Raw genomic sequence first — 15364 nt, 5'->3', positions numbered from 1 at the left:
CCTCCACAGGCCAAAAATGAGCCAAGAAAGCCACAGGTCAACTGAAAGGCAAGGGTTCTGGGGCAGATTGTATCACTGCTGATATCTAAAACCTTCTGAAGGGGAACTTCAGATATTAATTCACAGCCTCACCTCCCACACCTGGGAAGAGGAGAATGCAACAGAGGTACTCAAAGACAGCATAATCATGACCATCCTCAAGAAAGGAGACATCCGACTGTGGTGACTACAGAGAGGTTTCTCTGCTGTCTTCCCCAGGGAAGATCATTGCAAGAGCTTTCCTTCGGTGTCTCCATCAGAGGGTGAAGGGTAGGGGATCACAGTGTGGACTGTGTCCTTCCAAAGGCACAGTAGGCATGATTCTCTCTTAATGTGGTGTGGTCAGCAGACACCAGTACCACACAGAGTTGACATAGCAATATCTTGGTCCAGTGGCAAAGGGATGGGAGCCAAGACCAAGCACTGCTGGGCACAATTGACATAACCAACAGGTATGCAGGGAGCAGCACTGACCTCTGTGATTAGACTTCCTTGACATCTCCAAAGCCTTTACCTCAGATTTGGTTGCTGCAGAAATTCATTTCCGTTCCTTGTGATGATGACATGTAGGAAATTACCTTAACCAATCACAGTGCAGAAGGCATCAAGTGAAGCTGTGTAACACACACAAAATGCTGATCAGTTCTGATGAAGCGTCTCAACCCAAAACATCAACTGTACTCTTTTCCGTAGATACTGCCTGGCCTGCTGAGATCCTCCAGCATCTTGAGTTTCTCCAGCACGTTCCTTGGATTTCCAGCATCTGCAGATTTTCTCTTGTGAGGGTGTGTCATTGTACCAATATTTTCCTCATTGTTTCTACAGTGCTGTACTTTACCTACACACTTCCCACAGGATTAGAAGCCATCTTCAGGATTAGTTACTTAGAGATTGGGAGGCTAAACTACATTTGTTACTTGGATTCTGTGGTTGTACATGTTAACTGTTATTAATGTAATACCAATCTCTATGTATCATTATTATTATTGCTACATTTATTAATCTGAAACTTAATAAAAAGATTGAAAAAGAAAAGAAGTCATCTTCAGGATCTGCATGATCTCCTCTTCAGAACTAGGTCACCAACTTCTGTGCCATCACAAACTGCATTTGGCAGATAATGCTTGTGAATAGACAGACTTAGAGGCCAAGCTCAAAATCATTGCTGGTTCCTTCACTGACTAAATATCTACAGACAGTTAAACATCACACAATAAACATCTACCATTCATTAAGATAATGGCCGATCTTCTACCTTATTGCCTGGACTGTGTAACAATAAGGTGTATAATGCTACTGAGATACATCCTAGGATGTGCTGGGACACATCATCAATGATGTCATCAGGTTTCTTGGGTCTTTCAACATCAGACACCTTCACCTAGGCAACCCAGCCATGGCTGATCAGGCCCTGGCTTGTGTCCCAGCAACATTGGTCCATTCATCACACCTCTTGATCCGTAGCCATCCGGAGGCTTGCTCAACAGCCCCTCTAATAATTCTGATTGTTAATTTCTTTGCTTCCATCAGAAAATTTGCAAGGTGCAGTGAGTGTTGGCTTGAAGTTAAAAGGGAAATGGGAAAGCTAAGAAGGGAATGAAAAAAATACTGACAGGTAAAATCAAAGGCAATCCAAAAATGTCTGATAACTGAATGAAGAGCAAGGGGTTAAACAAAAGAGAGAGTGTGACCCATGATGGACCTGAGCAGGGATGTGGGTCAGGCTCAAAATGAATACTATAATTTCTCATCACAAAAGTGTGTTACAGTTGAGATGGATGAGTGTGAAATAAGGCAAAGAGGAAGTATTATAGTATTCACAAAGGAAATAGACTTGTAATTGGAGAACTCAGTGAAAGCGAAGGTGACGGTCAAGTGCAGGTCCCATAAATAAATGGATACTTGATGCCTTAGAGGGCTTAAAGGTGGATAACCTCCTAGGACCAGAGGGGATTTATCCCAGGCTACTATGGAAGGCAAGGAAAAGATTGTTCAGGTTCCAGCTGAGATTTTTAAACCTTGACTGAACACAACTGAAGTACTAGATAACTGGAGGACAGCAAGAAAGGTAACAGGAAGAAGCCTGGAAACTTGACCTCTGAGCCTAACATCAGTCGTAGAAAGGTATGGAAACAATTCTGAGGGAGAGGAGAGCCAGGGACTAATCAGTGACAGCTAATGTAGCTTTGACAATGACAGATCCTGTCTGACAAATCTGATGAGCAAAAAAATATATCATGAGGGCAGGAAACTAGATGTGATGTAAAGCCTTCGACAAGGTTCTATAGGTTAGGGGTGATGGGATGCAAAGCAAGTTGGTAAACTGGATCCAAAGATGGCTTGGAAATAGAAGACATGATAATGGTAGAGGTCTTTTTGTGTGATGGAATCCCTGTGGTTAGTGGTGTCCCACAGGATTAGTGCTGGGACCCTTGTTGTTTGTGAATGACTTAGACATGGATACGGGAGGCATGTTCCATAAGTTTGCAGATGACACAATGATTGGAAGAGTTATTGAAGTATGAAAGCTGCAGAAAGATATCAATGCGTTGGTGAAAGGCGCTGAAAATGGCAGATGGGCATTAATGTGAGCTGGTACATTCAGAAGCACTGATGAGCCGAGGACGCATATCACTTTACAATAGTCTTCAAAATGCTATGAGACACAACGTGCAGGAAATGTTTGTGTGCAAGTCAGCACTCTATTGATGTGTGAAGACTTTAGGGGATTACAAACCGACCAGAGTGTCTGTGAAACTGTTAGCTTATGAAGCAGGCATTCAACATGACAATTCCGTACCATGGCATTGCCATATAAACACTCAGAGAAAACAGTATGGTCCAGATATGTACATTCTAAACAATATCTTAATTTTAATGTTAATGGTAAATGGTATTGTTGACCTTTAATAAATAATGAATGCGTTTAGGAACAGGGCAGTGAGAGGTAAGTGGGCAAAGAGCTTCTGATGGAGCAGTGTCTAGGCACCTACTGTCAATTGGTCCAACATGGTATTATGTTTCCTCTCTCTGTGAAGTTATTCTGTAGGTTACCTGGCCTGGTACAGGCAGAGTTGGTCAGTGTGACTGTGAGGGGCCTTCACTGTTATGTTCAGTGCTGACTTTTCCTTATGGTTTAATCAATAGACAAAAGGGAAGGAGAGAAAATGTTATGATCAGGGACACAGACAAAGTGTAAGATCAGGGGAAAACATTGCAACCATGATCAGATAGGTTTCTCCAAACCATATCTTAGTAAATGGACTTCTCTCACTGGGCCACTTTCTTGCCAATCTCCAGTGGAGAACAGGGAAAGGGATGCTAAGCTCAGGGCAGTCAAATGGTGTAAAGGTGGGCTGGTGTCAGAAGGAATGATCTTGGGGTGGGGTCAAAGGTTCAAGACTGGGATGGAGTCACAATGAGAAAATAAAAGAAAATGCTTGGGAAAGTAGATACAGTACATGGCAGTTGTTGGACTAAGGAGAGAGAAGCAAAGGATTTAGAGATCGAGGACAAGGGTCAGTGCAAGGACAGGGGAGTGTGCAGTAATTGCCAGCAATAAGTCAAGGGGGTCATGGACTTGCAGAGACAACTTGGGTGCCAGGTCAACGGAACTGTGCATACCTTACTTGGTTCAAAGTGCCAGCTCATACTTATTATTGACAGGTGGATCCTGATGACGTCATCACGAAGGAGGAGCAGATCTATCTGTTGTTCGAAGCTAAGGAAGATTGTGAAAAAAATCTGAGAACAAGAGCAGCACAGACAGAAGGTAATGTTCCACTGACTTCAAGTGTTTTGAATTGGAAAATCAGCCACTATCGACAAGTACAGAATTGGATTAAACCAGTACATTGGGGATCTAACTAGAAAACAGGGTCCATTCATGATAGAATTCTTCATCATGGCAGGAAATGATGCTGGGGTTTTAAATCTAAACAAATGAAACTTTGAAGGTATGAGGAATGAGTTGGTTGTGGTAGATTGGGGAGATTCACAGAAAGGTGCTTTGGTGGGTGGGCAAAAGCCAGCACAGAAGTAACTAATGAAGGAATGGAGCAAAAACCCAATGAAGCAAGTGACCCAACCATGACTAACAAGAGAAGGGCAGGCGTAGAAAGGTGCCAGACGGTCCACCAACAACCTTGGTTCGATCCTAACCTCCAGTCCTGTCTGTTTGGAGTTAGCACATTAAAAAGGGATTGTTGTAGGATTGGTGTAAATGGGCATTGGATGACCAGTGGACTCAGTGGTCCAAAGGTCTGGTTTCTGTGGCCCTTCAGCCCATCATGTCCATGCTGACCATTTAGTGTCCATCTACACTAATCCTGTTTAAAAGCTCTTGATCACTAACCTTCTATATCCTAGAGATCCAAATGCTTGTACAGATCCTCCTTAGATGTAATGAGTGTCTCTGCCTCCACCACACCTCAGACAGTGTGTTCCAGATTGCAAATGATGAAGGGCTCAAATAAGGTGGAGGGTCACAGTCTTTCTCCCAGGCTAGGGGAGTCTAGAACCAGAGAGGAAAGGCATGTAAAATTACGTGAGAGTAATGACACTTGGAATAATTCATGGATAGGAAAGGGATATGAGCCAAATTCAGGAAATGGGACGAGCTTAGCAAAGCAGCTTGGTCAGCCAGTTTCTGTGCTATGTAACTTTATGACTCTATGGTTAACTTCTCAGAAATACACAGATACCAGAGTACAATGAAAATGTGGAATTAAAGGAAGTTAATATTAGTGAAAAAAATACACAGGAGAAATGAAAGGGACTGTAAATGTCCAATACCTGGTAATCTGCTCCCAAGGGATGAAAAGCATTAGTGCAGTTGTGGCACTTTTCCAAAGGTCTGGAGGATATGGAATAGTTCCTGCCAGGTGCAGAGTGGCATATATATGTCCAGACTACACAATAAAAAGAGAAAAAACACTGATAACAAATTGATTGGTCCAGCATCAACAGAGGGAAAATGCTGTGTACAGAAGGTTATGGTACAGGTCACTTTGGACATATCAGTAAGATTATACAAAGTCTACGTGGGAAATTGCATTTAATAAGGTCACTGGAGGTTTTTGAAAATGTAGCCGATAGAAAAGATAAGGCAACCAATGGACGTGGTTTGCTTGGATTTCACAAGGCTGATAAAGTACCAAATAGGAGGTTAGTGAGCAAAGTACAAGCACATGGGATTAGGGGAAGTTACTGGTCTTCTAGACTGAAAGTGGTTCATTGACGAAAATAGTGTAAATGAGTCTATTTCAGGTTAGCAGGCAGTACAATGGCAACCTGTGCTTGGATGCCACCTACTGGTAATATACAGTATGTCAATAACTTGGATGAGGGAAACGCACATTTCAAAGCCTGCTGATGACATGAAACAAAAGTGGGATTGTAAACCGTTAGGAGAAGGCAAAGAATCTCCAAAGTAGTTAGGCAAGTTGAGTGGATGGGCAAACACATGGCAGATGCAGTATTACACGGATAAATGTAAAGTTATTCAGTTTGGTCGGAACCACAGAAGTTGTGGAACTGATGAGAGATTGTTGAACTGATGATAGATTGTTGATATACAGAGACCTGGGTCTCCATAGCCACCAGCTCCTGAAAGCAAATATGCAGGCATAGCCAGTAGGTAGGGCAAATGATATGTTGTCCCTCATTGCAAGAGGACTGGACTGCAGGAGTAATTGGCACAAGTCACACAGGGCTTTGGTGAGAGCATTCCTGTGGGTATTTCTGTTTTCCTTACAGAGCAAGAGGGCACTTACCAGACTGATTCCTGAGATGGCAGGAATTATTGTACGAGGAAATACTGTTTGGCTGAGAGCTGGAGATCTCAGTTAAAAGTACAAAATTCTGGCAGGGTTTGATGGTCTGGATATGGGGAGGCTCTATCCCCTGGCTGGATATGGGGTAAGATTGACGTAAGCAGAAGTTCTTCACCCAGAGGTTGGTGAAAATGGAATTTTCTACCACAGAGAGCTGTGGAGGCAAGTCAGTGGATATAGGTGCGACTAGAGAGCTAGATTCCTAAACACAAAGAGCTGGAATATTACATTGAGATGGAAGATCAGTAGATTGCAGAGCTGGTTCAAAAGACTAAATAGTCAATAGCGGCTCACAGTAAATAACAGGGCCCTGGGAGTGTTGTATAACAGAGAAACCTCAGGGTTCAGGCACATGGTTCCCCAAAAGTGCCATCATAGGTAACAGGGTGGTGAAGAAGGCTTATAGTACACTTGCCTATATGGGAACGGGCATTGAGTATAGCAGTTGGGATGTTATGTTACAGCTGTACAAGAAGATGAGTAAACTCAGGTGATTAGTGTATGTTGTATCCTGCACAAGGACTCCCAAGTCCCTTTGCGTGTCTGCATTTTGAATTCTCTCCCCATCATAATAATAGTCTGCCCATTTATTTCTTCACCAAAGTGCATGACCATACACTTTCCAACATTGTATTTTATTTGCCCATTCCCCTGAACTATCTAAGTCTCTCTGCAAGCTCTCTGTTTCCTCAACACTACCCGTTCTTCCACCTATCTTTGTATCATCGGCAATTTTAGCCTCAAATCCATTAATCCATAGTCCAAATCATTGACATACATCGCAAAAAGCAGCGGTCCCAATACCGACCCCTGTGGAACTCCACTGGTAACCGGCAGCCAGCCAGAATAGGATCCCTTTATTCCCACTCCCTGTTTTCTGCCGACCAGCCAATGATCCACCCATGCTAGTAACTCCCCTGTAATTCCATGGGATATTATCTTGCTAAGCAGCCTCATGTGCGGCACCTTGTCAAAGACCTTCTGAAAACCCAAGTACACGTCTACTGCATCTCCTTTGTCTACCCTGCTTGTAATTTCCTCAAAGAATTGCAGTAGGTTTGTCAGGCAGGATTTTCCTTTCAGGAAACCATGCTGGCTTTGGCCTATCTTGTCATGTGCCTCCAGGTACTCTGTAATCTCATCCCTAACAATCGATTCCAATAACTTCTAAACCACTAATGTCAGGCTAACAGGTCTATAGTTTCCTTTCTGCTGCCTCCCACCCTTCTTAAATAGCGGAGTAACATTTGCAATTTTCCTGTCATCCCATACAATGCCAGAGTCTATCAATTCTTGAAAGACTGTCGTTACTACCTCTGCAATCTCTCCAGCTACTTCCTTCAGTACCCGAGGGCGCATTCTATCCGTTCCAGGAGATTTATACACCCTTAGACCATTAAGTTTCCTGAGCACCTTCTCAGTCGTAATTTTCACTGCACAAACTTCACTTCCCTGACACTCTTGAATGTCCAGTATACCACAAATGTCTTCCACTGTGAAGACTGATGCAAAATACACATTCAGTTCCTCTGCTATCTCTGCATCTCTCATTACAATATCTCCAGCGTCATTGTCTATTGGTCCTATATCTACCCTTGACTCTCTTTTACCCTTTACATACTTAAAAAAGCTTTTAGCGTCTTCTTTGATATTAGTTGCCAGCTTCCCTTCATAATTCATCTTTTCCTTCCAAATGACCTTCTTAGTTTTCTTCTGCAAATTCTTAAAAGCTTCCCAATCCTCTATTTTCCCACTAGCTTTGGCTTCCTTGTATGCCCTCTCTTTTGCTTTTACTTTAGCTCTGACTTCACTTGTCAGCCATGGTAGTGTCCTTCTTCCATTCAAAAATGTCTTCTTATTTGGAATATATCTGTCTTGCACTTCCCTCATTTTTCGCAGAAACTCCAGCTATTGCTGCTCTGTTATCCTTCCTGCTAGTGTCCCTTTCCAGTCAATCTTGGCCAGTTCCCCTCTCATGCCATTGTAATTTCCTTTATTCCACTGAAATACCAACACATTGGAATTTAGTTTCCTTCTCACATTTCAAAGTGAACTCAATCATATTGTGATCACTGTTTCCTAAGGATTCCTTATCTTAAACTCTTTTATCACCTCCGGATCATTACACAACACTCAATCCAGCACAGCCAATCCCCTAGTGGGCTCAACAACAAACTGTTCTAAAAAGCCATCCCTTAGACATTCTACAAGTTCTTTCTCTTGAGATCCAGTACTGGCCTGGTTTTCCCAATCCACGTTCATGTTAAAATCCCCAACGATTATCATGACATTGCTCTTCTGACACCCCTTTTCTACCTCCTGCTGTAATTTGTAATCCACATCTCAGCTGCTGTTTGGAGGTCTGTGTACAACTGCCATCAGGGTCCTTTTACCCTTACCATTTCTTAACTCAACCCATAGAGACTCTACACTTTCCAATCCTATGTCATCCCTTTCTAATGATTTAATGTGAGTGATGGTTAGCTGAGGAAGTGGAGGAAAACCTTAGAGAAAGCAACGATCCCAGCCTATCCAGTCTCTCCTTGTAACTCAAACCCTCCAGTCCAAGCAATATCCTTGTGAATCCTTCCTGCACTCTCTTTACATCTTCCCTATAATTGGCTGACCAGAACTGCATGCCATATTCCAGATGTGGTCTCACTAACGTTTTGTACAACTGTAACATGACATGCTATCTTTTGTACCAGTTAAGTCAAGTGTGCCAACCACCTTCTTCATCACCCTGCCTGGCTGTGTTGTCATTTTTAGGGAACTATCTGTACTACAAAGGTCCAAGGGCCCTGCTGTTAACTCTGTATATCCTGCCTCCCCGGTTTAAATTCTCAAAATGCATCATTCTGCATTTGTCTGAGTTCAATTCCATCTGCCATTTCTCTGCCCACTTCCCCAATTGATTTGGACCCTGTAACCTTAAATCTCATTCCCAGCATCATTCTTGTGAACTTCCTCTGGACCCACTCCAGACCCAGCACATCTTACCTTAGACATGGGGCTGAAAATTGTTCACAAAATTGCTCCTATCCTTGTCCATGAGTATGCTAAATGTCAGGGAGTTGGGGTCATCATCTCAGAAAAGCTCACCCGAGAGGTCTTCACTTGACCACGTGCTCATTACCTAAGGCTAGATCCAGTATAGCCTCTCCTCTAGCCAACTTATCCCCACATACTGTGTTAGGAACCCTTCCTAGACACAACTAACTGATACTTCTGCACTGAGGAAGTGCTGAGCAATATTAGGGAAGTTGAAGATGCCCATGACAACAACCCTGATATTTTTGTAACTTCCTAAATATCCGTCCACTCATCCACTCCTCTATGCCCCTGTTACAACTGGGGAGGGGCGGTGGGAACTAAAGAATACTCCCAAAAGAGTGATTACTCCCTTCCTGTTTCTGATTTCCAGCCACACTGACGCATATCAGTGAGTACAGAGGTAGAGAGGAGGTGAACCTCCTCTGTACCTCTCACTTAATCCCCTGTCCTGTGGTTACCTTTTGTTGGATTGAAGGCAGTATTGTGTGCATCTCTGATTGCTATGTCCTTGGTGTCTCTGCAGGTGCTGTCTGCCAGCCTGAGTGGGACGGCATTGTGTGTTGGCCCTCTGCCCAGGCCAACCACAGCGTCTCTGTCTCCTGCCCCCACTACATCCATGACTTTAACCACAAAGGTAACCAGTCCTGCTTGCGCTCTGACTGATATGGTTTGTTCACGTTGCTCACACTGGGCGTACAGACATTGTATTCAGAGAGGCCATACGCACAGTGGTCTCACACCAGTGGTGTCACTCTTCATATACGCCAGCCATCCTAAGATGGTGCTGTCTGTGACAGCACACTCAGAGCTAACTTTCCTTGTGCTCACACCACACCCATGCTCAGACTGAATCTGCTCACAACACACTCACACTGGCTCTGATCATACACAATGTCACTCACACCATGCTTGCTGTACTCATGCCGATGCCCACACAGGCTCTGCTTATAGAAACATAGAAAACCTACAGCACAATACAAGCCCTTCGGCCCACAATGCTGTGCTGAACATCTACTTACTTTAGAAATTACCGAGGGTTAACCATAACCCTCTATTTTTCTAAGCTCCATGTACCTATCCAAGAGACTCTTAAAAGACCCTATCGTATCTGCCTCCACCAGTCGCCAGCAGCCCATTCCACGCACTCACCACTCTCTGCGTAAAAAAAACTTACCACTGACATCTCCTCTGTGCCTGCTTCCAAGCACCTTAATACTATGCCCTCTGATGCTAGCCATTCCAACCCTGGGAAAAAACCTCTGGCTATCCACACGATCAATATCCCTCATCATCTTATACACCTCTATCAGGTCACCCCTCATCCTCCACTGCTCCAAAGAGAAAAGGCCAAGTTCCCTCAACCTATTCTCATAAGGCATGCTCCCCAATCCAGGCAACATCCTTGTAAATCTCCTCTGCACCCTTTCTATGGTTTCCACATCCTCCCTGTAGTGAGGTGACCAGAACTGAGCACAGTACTCCAAGTGTGGTCTGACCAGGGTCGTATATAGCTGCAACATTACCTCTTGGCTCCTAAACTCAATCCCATAGTTGATGAAGGCCAATGCACCGTATGCCTTCTTAACCACAGAGTCAACCTGCGTAGCAGCTTTGAGTGTCCTATGGACTCGGACCCCAAGATCCCTCTGATCCTCCACACTGCCAAGAGTCTTACCATTAATACTATATTCTGCCATCATATTTGACCTATCAAAATGAACCACCTCACACTTATCTGGGTTGAACTCCATCTGCCACTTCTCAGCCCAGTTTTGCATCCTATCAATGTCCCACTGTAACCTCTGACAGCCGTCTATACTATCCACAACACCCCCAACCTTTGTGTCATCAGCAAATTTACTAACCCATCCCTACACGTCTTCATCCAGGTCATTTATAAAAATCACAAAGAGTAGAGGTCCCAGAACAGATCCCTGAGGCACACCACCGGTCACCGACCTCCATGCAGAATATGACCCGTCTACAACCACTTTTTGCCTTCTGCGGGCAAGCCAATTCTGGATCCACAAAGCAAGGTCCCCTTGGATCCCATGCCTCCTTACTTTCTCAATAAGCCTTGCATGGGGTACCTTATCAAATGCCTTGCTGAAATCTATTTACACTACATCTACTTCTCTACCTTCAACGTGCTTAGTCACATCCTCAAAAAATTCAATCAGGCTCGTAAGGCACGACCTGCCTTTGACAAAGCCATGCTGACTATTCCTAATCATATTATACCTCTCCAAATATTCATAGATCCTGCCTCTCAGGACCTTTTCCATCAACTTACCAACCACTGAAGTAAGACTCACTGGCCTATAACTTGCAGGGCTATTGCTACTTGAATCAGGGAACAACATCTGCAACCCTCCAATCCTCCGGAACCTCTCCTGTCCCCATTGATGTTGCAAAGATCATTGCCAGAGGCTCAGCAATCTCCTCCCTCGCCTCCCATAGTAGCCTGGGGTACATCTCATCCGGTCCTGGTGACTTATCCAACTTGATGCTTTCCAAAAGCTCCAGCACATCCTCTTTCTTGACATCTATATGCTCAATGTTTTCAATCTGCTGTAAGTCATCCGTACAATCGCCAAGATCATTTTCCGTAATGAACACTGAAACGAAGTATTCATTAAGTACCTCTGCTATCTCCTCTGGTTCCATACTCACATTTCCACTGTCACACTTGATTGGTCCTATTCTCTCACATCTTATCCTCTTGCTCTTCACATACTTGTAGAATGCCTTGGGGTTTTCCTTAATCCTGCTCACCAAGGCCTTCTCATGGCCCCTTCTAGCTCTCCTAATTTCACTCTTAAACTCCTTCCTGCTTGCCTTATAATCTTCTAGATCTCTAATATTACCTAGGTTTTTGAACCTTTGGTAAGTTTTTCTTTCCTTCTTGACTAAATTTTCTACAGCCTTTGTACACCACGGTTCCTGTACCCTATCATCCTTTCCGTCTCATTGGAACGTACCTATGCAGAATGCCACGCAAATATCCCCTGAATATTTGCCACATTTCAGCCGTACATTTCCCTGAGAACATCTGTTCCCAATTTATGCTTCCAAGTTCCTGCCTGATTGCTTCTTATTTCCCCTTACTCCAATTAAACTCTTTCCTAACTTGTCTGTTCCTATCCCTCTCCAATGCAATGGTAAAGGAGATAGAATTGTGATCATTACCTCTAAAATGCTCTCCCAAAGAGAGACCTGACACCTGACAAGGTTCATTTCACAATACCAGATCAAGGACAGCCTCTCCCCTTGTAGGCTTATCTACATGTTGTATCAGGAAATCTTCCTGAACACACCTAACAAACTCCACCCCATCTAAACCCCTTGCTCTAGGGAGATGCCAATCAATATTTGGGAAATTTAAATCTCCCACCAGAACAACCCTGTTATTATTAAACCTTTCCAGAATCTGTCTCCCTATCTGCTCCTTGATGTCTCTGTTACTATTACGTGGACTATAAAAAAAACACCCAGTGGAGTTATTGCCCCTTTCCTGTTTCTAATTTCCACCCACAGAAACTCCGTAGACAATCCCTCCATGACTTCCTCCTTTTCTGCAGCAGTGACACAATCTCTGATCAACAGTACCATGCCCCACCTCTTTTGTCTCCCTCCCTGTCCTTTCTGAAACATCTAACGCCTGGCACTCTAGTAGCCATTCCTGCCCCTGAGTCATCCAAGTCCATGTAATGGCCACAACATTATAGCTCCAAGGACTGATCCACCCTCTAAGCTCATCCACTTTGTTCATGATACTCTTGGCATTGAAATAGACACATCTCAAACCATCATTCTAAGCGTATCCCTTCTCTATCACCTGCCTATCCTCCTTCTCACACTGCCTCCAAGCTTTCACTATCTGTGAGCCAACCACCTCTTCCTCCGTCTCTTCAGTTCCGTTCCCACCCCCCTAGCAATTCTAGTTTAAACTCTTCCCAATAGTCTTAGCAAACCTCCCTGCCTGGATATTGGTCCCCCTTGGATTCAAGTGCAACCTGTCCTTTTTGTACAGGTCACTCCTGCCCCAAAAGAGATCCCAATGATCCAGAAATCTGAATCCCTGCCCCCTGCTCCAATTCCTCAGCCACGCATTTATCTTCCACTTCATTCTAGTCCTATACTCACTGTCGTGTGGCACAGGCAGTAATCCTGAGATTACTCCCTTTGCGGTCCTGCTTCTCAACTTCCTTCCTAACTCCCTGTAGTCTGTTTTCAGGACCTCCTCCCTTTTCCTACTTATGTCGTTGGTACCAATATGTACCACGACCTCTGGCTGTTCACCTTCCCACTTCAGGATTTCGTGGACGCGATCAGAAACATCCTGGACCCTGGCACCTGGGAGGCAAACTACCATCTGTGTTTCTTTCCTGCATCCACAGAATCGCCTGTCTGACCCCCTAACTATAGAGTCCCCTATCACTGCTGCCATCCTCTTCCTTTCCCTACCCTTCTGGGCCACTGGGCCAGACTCTGTGCCAGAGGTGTGACCACTATTGCTTCCCCAGGTAGGCCGTCTCCCCCAACAGTACTCAAACAGGAGTACTTATTGTTAAGGGGGACAGTCACTGGGGTACTCTCTAGTATCTGACTCTTGCCTTCCCCTCTCCTGACTGTTACCCACCTATCTGTCTCCCCAGGCCCCGGATTGACTGCCTGCCTATAGCTCCTCTCTATCACCTCCTCACTTTCTCTGTCACATTTCTAGTGATCGCACTCACACGGAGCTCACAAGTCACACATCTTTGCTCACTCTCAGATGGTTCTTACTCTATACACGGTGTTAACTCTCTAATCACACTCCTACACACTCCATACACTGTGTACTTTGTGTTAACTCTCTTCTCACACTCCACACACTGTGCCCACTCTTTAAGTCCATAATCACTCTATATCTGTGCTGACTTAGTTACTACCTCGATGATCCTGTCCAATAACTATCTCATTACCCCCTTTTCAGGACATGCCTATCGCAGGTGCAGTGCTCACGGTGACTGGGAGCTGGTTTCCAGCAGGAACAGAACCTGGGCAAACTACACTGAATGCATTCAGCTCCAGAGGGCAGACCTGTGGCACCAAAAGGTAGACAACTCCTCACCAACTGATCAAGGGTCAGATGAACCAAGATTTAAAGTTCAAAGTAAATTTATTATCAAGGTACATATATGTCACCATATACAACCCTGAGATTCATTTTCTTGCAGACACACTCAATAAATCCATAATAAAATAATAACCCTAATAATGAAAGACCACACCAAGTTGGGTGTTCAACCAGTGTGCAAACGACAACAAACTGCAAATATAAAAATAAAGAAATAATAATAAATAAATAAGCAATAAAGAAGAGTCCTTGAAAGTGAGTCAATTGTTTGTGACAACAGTTCAGTGATGAGGTGAGTGAAGTTATCCCCTCTGGTTCAAGAGCCTGATGTTTGAGGAGCAATAACTGTTCTTGACCTGGCAGTGTGAGTCCTGAGGCTCCTGTACCTTCTTCCTGATGGCAGCAGCAAGAAGAGGGCATGATCTGTATGGTGGGGGTCCCTGATGATGGATGCTGCTTTCCCGCAACAACTCTCCGTGTAGATGTGCTCAATGGTGGGGAGGGCTTTATCTGTAATGGATTGGGCCATATCCACTACTTTTTGTAGGATTTTCTGTTCAAGGGAATTGGTGTTTCCACACCAGGCTGTGATGCAGCCAGTCAATATACTCTCCAATACACATCTATAGAAGTTCATCAAAATTTTAGATGTCATGCCAAATCTTCACAAACTCCCAAGGAAATAGAGGTGCTGCCGTGCTTCCTTTATAATTGCACTTAAGTGCTGGGTCTAGTAGAGGTCCTCTGAAGTATTAACACCAAATAATTTAAAGTTGCTGACTCTCTCCACCTCTGATCCTTCAATGAGGTCTAGTTTAATCTCCCTCCTATATACTAATTCATCACCATCTTTGATCAGGTTAAACTAAACTAAACCAGCAATTACAGTCAGAACCAGGCCTTTGGATTACCTTCTACCCTGAGGATGGGCCTGGCTGTCATTGGTTGGGGTAGGGATGGTGGTTCCTGTCCCAGCAAAGGGAGAGTGCTGAGGGGAAAGTACTGTGGCCACTGGGACACAGTGGTGACTGCTTGTTTCTTTGTGACTTCTGTAGGAAGTGTTTGACCGTCTGCACCTGATGTATACAGTGGGTTATTCCATTTCTCTGGCCTCCCTGCTGGGCGCTGTTGCCATACTCAGCTATTTCAAGTAAGCATCTTTCAATAGGACCCTGATCTTTTAACTGCCTGACACCAAAGTCAACATGTCGGGAGGGTGTGATTGCAACAGAAAAGTGTCATCACTGTACCTATTCCTCAGCTGATAAATGATATTGAACCTTGGGTGCTTGAGAAAAGGGGTGAACTCACTATC

General features: G+C 44.2%; 1 protein-coding gene across 1 annotated transcript in view; it reads left to right on the top strand.

The window, feature by feature from the left end:
* Window positions 1-15364, top strand: part of LOC140191868 (parathyroid hormone/parathyroid hormone-related peptide receptor-like) — a 60114-nt gene that overhangs the window by 15910 nt on the left and 28840 nt on the right. The window contains exons 2-5 of the mRNA XM_072249671.1: window positions 3706-3811; window positions 9451-9561; window positions 13906-14027; window positions 15105-15199. Coding sequence (XP_072105772.1) covers window positions 3706-3811; window positions 9451-9561; window positions 13906-14027; window positions 15105-15199 — 434 coding nt within the window. The remainder of the gene's footprint in view (window positions 1-3705; window positions 3812-9450; window positions 9562-13905; window positions 14028-15104; window positions 15200-15364) is intronic.

This window comes from Mobula birostris, chromosome X (assembly GCF_030028105.1).
Source record: "Mobula birostris isolate sMobBir1 chromosome X, sMobBir1.hap1, whole genome shotgun sequence".
In the NCBI taxonomy this organism is placed as follows: domain Eukaryota; kingdom Metazoa; phylum Chordata; class Chondrichthyes; order Myliobatiformes; family Myliobatidae; genus Mobula; species Mobula birostris.
The sequence above is the reverse complement of the archived record's forward strand: the minus strand, read 5'-3'. Positions and strand labels throughout refer to the sequence as shown.